Raw genomic sequence first — 12,442 nt, forward strand, 5'->3', positions numbered from 1 at the left:
ATAAGCTGTCATTGAACTATACGTTGGGAATAATTTATGGATATTTACCTTTGTAAACTATGTTTTATCAAAGAAAAAAACTAATAATAGTGCCCCTCTTGATGGTTATCACTGATAAATGGATTTAAGATAAATATTGATAATGAGGTATGAATTGCAGAAAATGAGGTTAAAAGCTTCCTTATTCTGGTTCCTTTATTAGACTGCTGTGAAAATAATACACAAGGGCTATTGTATTCTCTATGTTTGGTATTAAAATCAAGCAGAAATATCCTCTGTGGTGCTACATGTTAAGCTGGGAAAACAAAAAAGCTGGGGGCTTAGGAAACTAGAAAAGGAAAATAGTACAGACCCAGCACTGCCCAGGACCCACTTGCAGATACTCTTTATAGTGTTGAGCATACCACTGAAATGAGATGGTTCACTGAATAGATAACATGAGCCACTGCTGGTCTTTCATCCCCATGGATCTATCTGGACGTTGAGAGTAAGTGAATCATTTATGCTCATAATGGTAAAGTTAGTTTCCATCAGAGAATTATAAGCACCAAGCTCTGTACTTTTTCAAGGACAAATGTTTGGGGTGTTTTGTTGTTGTTGCTGTTACCTTTTCAAAATGGAAGACAATGGGACATTTTTATGAAATAAACCTCAGAAAGATATGAAATGTTTTTAGGAAATTCTTTAAATTCAGTGCTTTGAATTGAGTTTTCCACTGCAATAATATGTGGCCATTTGTCCCAAAGGGACACTTTTTATTAAAGTGCAAACTTGATGAGGGCTGAGACAATTGTGTCCCTTATCTGCACCCCAGCAGCTCTAATGTGTCTGGTAACAGTATGTGCGTGCGGTAGACATGTGATAAACAATGAAGAAATATGTTAATATGTAGTTTCCAAAGTCCCCATAATTAACATCCACACTCAATTTTTTTTTGAAGTATATCAGATTTCCTTTCCGACTAAGGCACTTGGGTTGTTGGATATTAAAACTTACCTTCTCTATAGACTCTGTTAATTTCTCTGATTTCTGTGTTAGTTCTTGATGCCAAAATTTCATTCAGAGTGTCTTCGTCAGTTCCAAGGCACTGAATTGAAAAAGAAGAATAAAAGAAATGTAGAAAAATCTTCATTCAAGAATATCAACTAGTTTTTGTGTCCCAAAATTTGTTCGAATCTGACATTTAGTAAATTTCTCACAGTATTTAGTAAATATCCACAATATTTAATAATTACAATAAGGTCTATCTATTATAGTGCTCTAAAAACAAAATGGGTTTAAAGCCAATATTTTGGGCAAATACGTAAAAAGAGAGATCTATGATATATAATAACATCATGAAGATAGTGGAAATAACATAGTTGTTAACACCAACATTTAGTTATTCATTTATTTATTCATTCACTTATTCATTTTATAACCACTGATTGACGGCCCTGTACTAGTTGTTGAGAATACAGTAAGAGGCGTAAGTGGATCAGACATTCTCTTGAGGAAAGGAGTTTTGCTTAAATTAGATGATTTACCTTCATGGCAGCATGGAGCTCATCAGCATCAAACCGGGCTGGAGTTTTCAACAGAGCCAAAGCAACTTCCTCAAGGTGACCTGTGAGGGCTTTCTTCAGAGCTTCCTCCAGGGGCTATAACAAGGAGATGTTATAACCTTCTAGTAAATAACATGCAGGGTGATACAGTAATGTGGTGTTACCTGATCTTTAGATAGTCTTACTGAGTCCTAAACCCAACCATTTTTTAGAACTCCTTCCCTTTACATAGAAAAGGGTACCTGATATTTAATACCTTAATCTTTTAGATCTAGAGTGATTAGAATGAAATTTACTGAATTCATTGATAATTTCTTAAAGGACAGGGTACTCAATCCTTTATACAGGGAAGAAATCACAAAGCTCAAAAGATAGGGGTTGTGTATTAACAGAAACAGTAGTAAGAATACTTTAAAAATAATGTATTAATAACTTTTCCAACCATTGGGATGTGCACTGTTCAAATAAGCACTATAATCAGACATCAAATAGTTTTCTAACTGTACCTCCTTAAACAAATTACCCATTTTTTTGTATAAAAATATAAAGCTTACTTTTAAAATAGAATTATATGTATAAACTTTACATTCAGACATTAAACAGTTCAGTTTAAGTTTTAGCAGAAGACACATTTCAATCAGAACATATTTCTTATTGCCAATAGTAATCTTGATGTCTGTTATGTTCAAGTTAAAGGCTTGTCTCCAGTACGGAACACCACATGACATGTGCAAAGAATCAAGATGACAAAACGATATATAAAACCAGGAAATTTGCTAGAATTGATTACATTGCAACCAAGAGGATAAATACAGTAATCTTAGTTGTAATGGAAGAACAGTGGTTAGAGACTGACAGAACTAGGCAACTGTGCTTCAAAATCTATATTTAAACATAAATATGACTGAAATTAATTATCTCAATTAACCACTCCAACCTACCTTTCCTTTTTCCTGGAGATAGGCTGCTTTGATCTGCTGACGCTGGGCATTGTTTCTCTTAGTTAGAATTTCAATGATGGTTGCTTCATCCACACCTGGAAATAAAGGGCCCCTAGACTTCTAAAATCAGTTTTCTTCATCATCAATAACCGACATAAAATGGTTCATTATCAAAATCCTTCAAAGGAAGTTCTTAACAAAACTAAGAAGTACAAATTTTACCAGACTGGGATATGGATGCGATACTGCATATCAAATGGAAGCACTTGGGTTGACATTCCATTCACTTGAACGAGAAAGGAGGAAGAAATTGTTCCTGGCCCTCAGTGGTGCAGTGTTTGTTTCCTAGTTCAAACCCTAAGTGTGAGCAGAGGTGTTGACTTCAGCATTGAGCCTGTTAGAAATGGGCTTTGTGAGCATATCTGTTGTAGAAGCAGATATTCTACCGATTGGACCAAAATTTCCCAAGTGCTGAGAAAGGAAATATATCTTCGTTGACAAGGAAATCTTTTTATCTTCAAAACAAAAGACTCTTTAAATTGCACATGTCTGTTTTTTAGTAGCCATTCTGAAATGTCTAGGAGGGGACTGTTTTGGGGAGACAGAATTACCTTTAGCTGTGATTGCTTTATGCAAGGCCTCGACATCTGAGCATGGATCAAAGCTAGGACAGGGGCTCACTGATGACCCAGGACCACCTTTGGATCCTTTCACAGCTTTCTGTGGATGAGAGAGAAATAAATTACTGTCCATTCACTTACATTAGTTTCTATTTTAATATTTAACTAAGTTATTTTATTGTCACTTGACTTACAATGTATTCCTGCTCTTCATTGTCAATAAACCAGGCCTGCTTGAGGAATTCAGTTACCATTGACATTTTTGAAGGATCTGAAAAGAAAACAGGTCGATGCGTTTACAAACCACAAACCCACCACACATACACACCACTCCACTCCCTTACATACACAAGACATAGAGCAGCCTTGCCTTTACTTTCCAGGATTACTCTTAGGATCATCCTAAAATGCTAGATTTGGGTCTTTTTAAAAGAGAGTCTACTGCCCTTGAACAGAAACCCATAGCCTCAGAAACGTAGCTCTTTCTCAGCATATTCAGTCCTCACCTTAGGGATCAGATGACTTCTATAAGTAAGCATATAGGCTGAAGAGAGGAGCTGGAGTTTCACTTCACTGCTCTAAATTTACAGACCACCCACTGTATGCCAAGCACTGAGGGCGCAAAAACATTGAAACATCCCTTGGCTCAAAGAACTTGAAGCCAGTGTGTGCTCTCCCTAAGAAAATTCAAAAGCTAAGAACAATTCTTAGAGGAAGTTCTTGGTGACCTGAGCCTCTCTTGCGAATAGTTGAGATTAGCAGAAAAGTTAAAGAGAACAAAACAGAGAGAAACTTGTCATATTTGGGAAGTTGAAAGAAGTTTACTAGAGCAAGAAATGTTAACAGAAGCCCCAATTTAAAAGTTTAAATATATTTCCAAAGGTTTGGATAACATTAATGGAGTTTTTAAAAAGAAAGTTATATTTCAGAAAGGTCATCCTGTATCATAGAGAATGGCTAGGAGATGAGCAAGAGGGAAGATTAGAGACCATTTAGTAAGTTGTGGGAGAATCTATGTAGGATTAATGAGGACTTGAACAAAAGTAATGGGTAGAGAAAGAGCATAATACTGACATTTATAAGGTAAAATAATCTATGACTAATCTGCGGGAGTGGATTCAGACTCAAAACTCTATAGAAAGATATTCAGGTGATATTTCTCCCCAAAATAATTCAGTTTTCTTTTCCATTCCGTGGTATAAAATTATTTCAGTACCTGGAGTAATCACTACATTCACATTTCTTCCTATTTGAGCTGTCTAAATACTAGTCCTACATGTGTTTTTTACCCAACATAAAAAAACCCAGAAAAGGATTATTTTATAGCAGGTGCCTTGCTCTAACAGGATTCATTAGAGTGAAATTGCACCATGCATGCCCTCTTTTGGAAAACTCTATCTTAAAGAAAATTGCCTGACTTGCTGTCGTGGTTCAGCAATATTTTTATTTAATAAAACTGTATATTTTTAAAACCTGAAGTATGTTAAAAATTAATGCATTCTCTGAGTTATCTACAAAAGAAGCCATCAATGATCCTTTTTGTCTAGGGATTTTTTTTTTTAGGCGCTCAAGCTCCAGGTCTACACTGATCTATCTCTCCATACCCTTTTGTTTATTTCTCTGGAGACAGCTCTGATGAGTACATCTGAAGGAGGTTGGAAGGATAATCTTGGCAGTTTTAAATTCTTGCTATGAAGCTAAATGACTCATGAGAACTAAAACCCATAACCTGATTCCTTAATGGCATGTTCAGGCAAAGTATTTCAGTCCACACCTGCTGAAAAATGGCTGTAGTTGCAAGTAATGAGATTAAATACATGAGAGAAATAATATCCAAAGCAGAAACTATCTCCACCTAATTATCATGGGGATTGCTCAAATTACTGTTGTGTCATCTGTGAGAAGAACCAATATATTGTGCACTCACTTAATCTCTTCCCCACAAGCAACTGATAAATTTAAAGTTATTTCCTGAGGTACAGTCATGGTGTACAATTTTGCACAAGGTTTTAGTTCCTATTATACTATAATCTGGTGCAATTGCTGTTGGCACATGGAGTGCCATTTTCCTCTTGCTTAATTGGCATATCCAAAACTTCTTGCAATCTCTGGCAAGGTTTCAGGTATTTAAAATGTCCATTTCTATCATCACATCCATGCCCTTTATGAAGCAGAATCCTCAAAATGAGTGATATGATCGGTCACTTAGCAAAGTACTTTCCCCTCAATTATAGAAATATGTGTTCCAATATTTCCACTCTTTTCAATTAGAAAAGAAAAACTTCAAAAGAGATCAAAGAAGAGATTAAGGATCTTGTCAAAGGTAATTTAAAAAATGAGCCTCACAACTTCAAAATAAATTTTATGGAAACTTTACTCCACAATTTTTTCACTTAAAAATGCTTACGTAATGCATCAATTTCTTAAAAAAAACTTGAGAAAGCCTAGAAAATGATATTGCTCTATTAATTACTTAATACAAAATAACAAAAACAAAGGGGTTGAATAATTTGTTTGACACAAGAGTATCCATAGAGGAGACAGCTTTGTGACATATCCTCTGTGTTCCTCGATTTTAGTCTGAAGCCATTTGGATGGCCTGAAGGTATGATCTGGAATATGGTCAAGCAACCTGAATAGAACCTACTCAGGAAAGCAATTAGAGGAAAATGGAATCTCAATTCAGCCAAATAAGATCCACTAGCTCTCAGCAAAGCTTAAAGACACAAGGATTGTGGCAGGATGTACAAATCCTCAAGGAAATAGTTTCGATCATGTACTGCTAGTTAAGTGCTCAAACGCAGCTGCATGTTTTAACAGAACCTTGAATAGTTGCAACACACCTTACAAATACCACAGCAAAAATATTCTGCTCAGATTGTATTGCTAAACCATTCTGTGTGTTCAATACCTAACCTCTGCATGAAAACCAGCATTTTGTACTTGATTAAACCCATTCAGTAATTTGAAGGTAAGATTTCTTACCTATAAATAAATCACAAACATGCAAACATGATTTATAGATTGCCACATGCTATACAAATATTTGTCATATATTTTTACTATTCAGAGAATGATCTAGTCTATGAAGTAGAATTGCAGAGTAAAAAAAAAAAATTTAATAACCCTCTGAGTTCACAACAGGTTTTACTTTTTCCATCTTTCTTTTTAGTTGCAATGTTTAGAACATGTACTAGGTACTTAAGAGCTTATTTTATTAATTTTCCTTGGCTCAATATATATTTAATCTGGCTACCAATGAGCTCTGAAACCAAGTTTATCTCAGTCCTTAACATCATCTAATTTGAAGATGAAATTGACCATTTATACATAGGCTGACCTATATGGAAATTAATAATATTCCAGAGTTCTTCTAATTAATCATCTGTGAACATGCACTGCCTACCAATCGCATTCATCTATGAAAAAATGGATAACTTTTTAGGGATTAACATTTTTTTTATGTGTCGTAAGAGAGCTCTCTTCCTCTCATTCAGCAAGAAATTAAAGAAGGTAAATATGCATAAGAAGATGTTAGACAGAGAGGGAGCCATGCTTACTAAATGTAAGAGAAAGGTATTCCAGAAATGGTACATTAGCAATTGTACCAACTGGACAGTTTGAGAAAACGAAGGCTTATTGTATGAAAGTTAATTTCCTGATTTTTTAAAACTGCACTATGGTTGAAGTATCTAGAGACATAGGGACATCATATCTGCAGTGTTCTTTCAAATGATACAGAAAAAAATAACTATATAGAGAGGGTGGAAGGGGGAAAGGGAAGAATTAATGATAAAGCAAATGTGGTGAAAGGTTAACACTTGGGGAACCTGGGTAATAAGTATATGGTGATTCTGCGCAGTATTCTTGCAACTCTTCTGAAGGTTTGAAATTATTACAGAAGAACAGTTTTTAATAACTTTAAAAACCACAATTTCTATCTCTGTCAGCTTCATGAAAGGCTACTTCCAGAATTTCTGACAGAGAAAACTGAGTTTTGTGGTCTATCATGCCTTCCTCGAGACAAGTGAGAAAGATCAGAGTTCTGCAAAGACAGCAGCAGAAATTTGATCCTCGCAGAGGACAACATCATTATTCCCATTTTCTACCTGGGTAAACAAAGTGTAATTTCTTCTGGCAGTTTTCTAGATACTAGTGGCAAGCATCAAGGCATACATAAATCCATGCCATCTGATTCCAAAATATTGTATACGCTTTTAAACTAGTGACCAAAAAGACGATGACAAGATCAATGTTATTTTTAATAGCTTACACTTAAGAATCAAATTCATTCACAGTTAACCCATGGAGACCGTGGCAGGTTTCACCCCGGCCCGAGGGAGTTTATTTTTCAATGCTTTGGCTTGTGCATAGTTTTTTCCCTCGAATATATATTTCACAAGTCTTTCCCACACCTACTCGTTTGAGAAAACGCAATTAGTCTGTACAACGGCATGACTTAATGAAAGGTAGTCTCATGAATGTTTTGCTTCTAGACTTTTGAGTAGGGTGTTCCCTTTGCCTGGAATTCTGTTTCAAACTCCATGTCCAATTCCCTTTGCCTAAGTGATGCTTCTTGGTGAGGACTCAGCCTACACATCACGACATCCTCCAAGAGGCCTTCCTTGGTCCAGCACTGAGGTGAGTGACCGACCTTCTGTGTGCTCCCAAAGCATCCTGCCTTTACTCCTACACTTGACCCTATTGTTCTGCATTATCACTTTCTATTTACTTATCTATATTTACAGCAGCATTCCATGGGGGCAGTGATAACCTACCATTCATTATGAACCTCTAATCCCTGGCAGAATGCTTTGTACTTAGTATGCTGATAAGCATTATTGAATGAACAAATATTGTATCAGTGCTAATTATTCAGGAAAAATATCTATACTAATTTAACAAATATTTTCTATCCACAACTATAGGATGTAAAAATAAGAACTGAGGAGTTCTGAGCCCTACTTTGACTCTCTTTAGCTGGCTGTTTGCCCTCAAGAAAACATTTAACTTCTCGGCAGTGGGGGAGAGGGTCTCCATTTATAAAAATAAGAGTGTTGAAATACACAGTAGCTAAGATTCATTATAGCTCTGAAGTGCCAGTCTTAAATTTCACCTCAAGCAGATGGAGGTGGAGAAAATTAGCATAATGAATGAAGGTATTATATAAATTGTATCTGTTCTGATCTTTCTGATAAAAATCTCTCCCATTTTAAGGAAAGAGGAAATCATTTACTGAAAAAACAGCTTTTGGTTTATCACTGAAAAATAATAGGTCCATGGTTTTAAATATGTCATCAATTAATGGGTCTAGAGAGGATTAAGAACCAGCTCAGCAAGCTAACATCAATAGAAACCAATCTTTGCAGATCTTTTGACTGAAAAAGTATTTATTAACCATGAAACTCTAGCTGGTTTCTTAATAATATTATTATTAACAGTTTTGTCAACATCCATCAAATGTCAGATATCTGCCAGATGTGGTTGAGCCTGGGGCTCTAGGGTGGTTAACATAACTTCTGGAGAAGAGGCCATTTGGAAATTATGAAACCAGCATTTTACCACATTTGAATCGTTTTGCAATGTGCCTACCAAAATACATTCCTGCAAGCAGGGGAGAATATTACTTTTTCAAGGTCTATACATAATTTTAGACACAAACAAGGCAAGAAAAAGCACACCTTTTTTCATTAACTAGCACTAAAAATCATATGTTACGTCATTTAACTTAACATTCGGAATGAGCTAAGAAAAAATTCTTGAAGGAACATTTGTAATAAACAATAGCCAAATATATGGTTAGGATTCAAAATCTCTCACTTTTGCACATATATCCAACACCAGTAAAAACTCTACTTTAGATATGCTTTTTGCTTTCCTAAGGAGTTTTATGGCCATTAGCTCACAGCAATCAAGATGCTACTAAGTGGAATATTTTTAGAGGGCCGTACAGGCATTCCCAAGAGATAACTTATCTGACACCACCCGGGAAATACTTCCTTTCCCCTTAGGTTTTCAAATCAGCACTTGAAAAGCCTGTCTATGACACAGAGACCACAGGAAAAAGAATGTGGCCACACCCTCTCTAAATGAAAGGATTAATAAGTGGATCCTCTTATTTATCTACACTGCATGAGTGAACATAACGTTAATTTCAAAATGTTGATTACAAAAGGCATAATTGTCACTATGAGGTCTGAATCTATTTTTTTTGTTTTGTTTTGTTTTGTTTTACAAAAGAAAAAATAAATTATGTAAGTCCTGCTATTTTGAGATAGATCCCTGAAACCTATGTCTGGGTTCTTCTGGCCGGGCTCCCCACAAACACCCACCACCCATCATGATTTCCATGTAAAGCATACACAGCTCTTGGAGACTCATAACTTGTAGGAAAAAACACATTCTTTCCTTCTTTTCCATGGTAACTCACCAACAGTACAATAAGCCAGTATTAAGCAAAGTTTCCTTGTTTTTAAAATTGTATTTCTTAACTAAGTAAAAATAAAATATTGCAATTTGTGATTCCTAAAACATAAATAGCCAGTGTAATTTTACAGAAAGATTTATCAAAGGTGTAAGTGCAGCTAGCCATAAATTACACAGAAGTAACATTAAACACTGTAATGGGAAAAGTTTTCAGAACAGCCAAAACTACCTAAAAGTAAAACCAAGACTTACCTTTTTTTTTCGCCTCTGTCCAAAGACCTAAAGAGAGATTCTTCTCTGAATGGCTCACGCTGGAAGTGGAAACTTGGGCTTCTGATTTTATAGAATTTGAAAGGAGGCCACACCTAGCAACCAGAAGTTAGTAACGGGCTGCCTTTTGTTTGAAATACTGGGTTCAGTCTTGCTCAAGACAAAGTGAAGCAAGCCTTGCAAAATTACTCACTAAACCAACTCAGAGCTGATGGCACAAAGGAAAAAAAACGGAAGTACAGATATTTTTCCCTCTTTAGTTTGCACTGTTTTTTTTACAGGGGAGTAGAATGCAAGAGGTTTTCAAGTATGCAGTACTATCCGCCTCAATCCTGATACCAATAATTGGCATACTTTTTTAGTCAAATGAATTGTGAAATGAAAAATCATAAATTTTAAAACAAAATAAAACCCCCTTTGGTTAAGTCCCAGCTTCATCACTAATTACTATGTGATCTTGGGGACATATTTAACTTCCCTGATTTTGTTTCAACTTTTGTGAAATAGGGATAATATTTTCTAGGCTGCCTACTTACTAGAATTCTTATGACAATAAGAAATAATAATTAAGAAATTAAGAAATAATAGGGACTTCCCTAGTGGTACAGTGGTTAAGAATCATCCTGCCAATGCAGGGACACGGGTTCGAGCCCTGGTCCGGGAAGATCCCACATGCCACGGAGCAACTAAGCTCCTGTGCCACAACTACTGAGCCTGCACTCTAGAGCCCGCGAGCCACAACTACTGAAGCCCACACGCCCTAGAGCCCATGCTCCGCAACAAGAGAAGCCACCGCAGTGAGAAGCCCGCGCACCGCAACGAAGAGTAGCCCCACTCGCTGCAACTAGAGAAAGCCTGCACGCTAGTATTTTGTTGAGGATTTTTGCATCTATATTCATCAGTGATATTGGTCTGCAATTTTCTTTTTTGTAGTATCTTTGCCTGGTTTTGGTATCAGGGTGATGGTGGCCTCATAGAATGAGTTTGAGAGTTTTCCTTCCTCTGCAATTTTTTGGAAGAGTTTGAGAAGGATGGGTGTTAGCTCTTCTCTAATTGTTTGATAGAATTCACCTGTGAAGCCATCTGGTCCTGGACTTTTGTTTGTTGGAAGACTTTTAATCACAGTTTCAATTTCATTACTTGTGATTGGTCTGTTCATAATTTCTGTTTCTTCCTGGTTCAGTCTTGGAAGGTTATACCTTTCTAAGAATTTGTCCATTTCTTCCAGGTTGTCCATTTTATTGGCATAGAGTTGCTTGTAGTAGTCTCTTAGGATGCTTTGTATTTCTGTGGTGTCTGTTGTTACTTCTCCTTTTTCATTTCTAGTTTTATTGATTTGAGTCCTCTCCCTCTTTTTCTTGATGAGTCTGGCTAACGGTATATCAATTTTGTTTATCTTCTCAAAGAACCTGCGTTTAGTTTTACTGATCTTTGCTATTGTTTTCTTTGTTTCTATTTTATTTATTTCTGCTCTGATCTTTATGGTTTCTTTCCTTCTGCTAACTTTGGGTTTTGTTTGTTCTTCTTTCTCTAATTGCTTTAGGTGTAAGGTTAGATTGTTTACTTGAGATTTTTCTTGTTTCTTGAGGTAGGCTTGTATAGCTATAAACTTCCCTCTTAGCACTGCTTTTGCTGCATCCCATAGATTTTGGATCGTCGTGTTTTCATTGTCATTTGTCTGTAGGTGTTTTTTGATTTCCTCTTTGATTTCTTCAGTGATCTCTTGGTTATTTAGTAACGTATTGTTTAGCCTCCATGTGTTTGTGTTTTTCACGTATTTTTCCCTGTAATTCATTTCTAATCTCATAGCATTGTGGTCAGAAACGATGCTTGATATGATTTCAATTTTCTTAAATTTACTGAGGCTTGATTTGTGACCCAAGATGTGATCTATCCTGGAGAATGTTCCGTGCGCACTTGAGAAGAACGTGTAATCTGTTGTTTTTGGATGGAATGTCCTATAAATATCAATTAAATCTATCTGGTCTATTGTGCCAATTAAAGCTTCTGTTTCCTTATTTATTCTCATTTTGGGTGATCTGTCCATTGGTGTAAGTGAGGTGTTAAAGTCCCCCACTATTATTGTGTTACTGTCAATTTCCTCTTTTATAGCTGTTAGCCCTTGCCTTATGTACTGAGGTGCTCCTATGTTGGGTGCATATATATTTATAATTGTTATATCTACTTCTTGGATTGATCCCTTGATCATTATGTAGTGTCCTTCCTTGTCTCTTGTAACATTCTTTATTTTAAAGTCTATTTTATCTGATATGAGTATAGCTACTCCAGCTTTCTTTTGATTTCCATTTGTGTGGAATATCTTTTTCCATCCCCTCACTTTCAGTCTGAATGTGTCCCTAGGTCTGAAGTGGGTCTCTTGTAGACAGCATATATATGGGTCTTGTTTTTGTATCCATTCAGCCAGCCTGTGTCTTTTGGTTGGCACATTTAATCCATTCACATTTAAGGTAATTATCGATATGTATGTTCCTGTTACCATTTTCTTAATTGTTTTGGGTTTGTTTTTGTAGGTCCTTTTCTTCTCTTGTGTTTCCCACTTAGAGAAGTTCCTTTAGCATTTGTTGTAGAGCTGGTTTGGTGGTGCTGAATTCTCTTAGCTTTTGCTTGTCTGTAAAGCTTT

At 36.0% G+C, this 12,442-nt stretch overlaps 1 protein-coding gene across 5 annotated transcripts in view; it reads right to left on the reverse strand.

Moving 5' to 3' along the window:
* The window catches only part of ANXA1 (annexin A1), a 28,206-nt gene extending 18,242 nt beyond the window's left edge, over nucleotides 1–9,964 (reverse strand). For 3 of the 5 annotated variants that reach the window (XM_082471081.1, XM_082471083.1, XM_082471080.1), the window contains exons 1-5: nucleotides 3,300–3,376; nucleotides 3,097–3,205; nucleotides 2,486–2,580; nucleotides 1,527–1,640; nucleotides 997–1,087 (exon numbers count right to left, since the gene is read on the reverse strand). In XM_082471081.1, the coding sequence (XP_082327207.1) occupies nucleotides 997–1,087; nucleotides 1,527–1,640; nucleotides 2,486–2,580; nucleotides 3,097–3,205; nucleotides 3,300–3,365 (475 nt within the window). In that variant the 5' untranslated portion in view covers nucleotides 3,366–3,376. Of the gene's footprint in view, nucleotides 1–996; nucleotides 1,088–1,526; nucleotides 1,641–2,485; nucleotides 2,581–3,096; nucleotides 3,206–3,299; nucleotides 3,377–9,783 lie in introns of those variants that run through there. The other 2 variants (XM_082471082.1, XM_082471079.1) reach the window with 2 other exon arrangements.
* Between the last annotated feature and the right edge of the window lie 2,478 nt (nucleotides 9,965–12,442).

The sequence above is a fragment of the Balaenoptera physalus genome, assembly GCF_965194825.1.
Source record: "Balaenoptera physalus genome assembly, chromosome: 7".
In the NCBI taxonomy this organism is placed as follows: domain Eukaryota; kingdom Metazoa; phylum Chordata; class Mammalia; order Artiodactyla; family Balaenopteridae; genus Balaenoptera; species Balaenoptera physalus.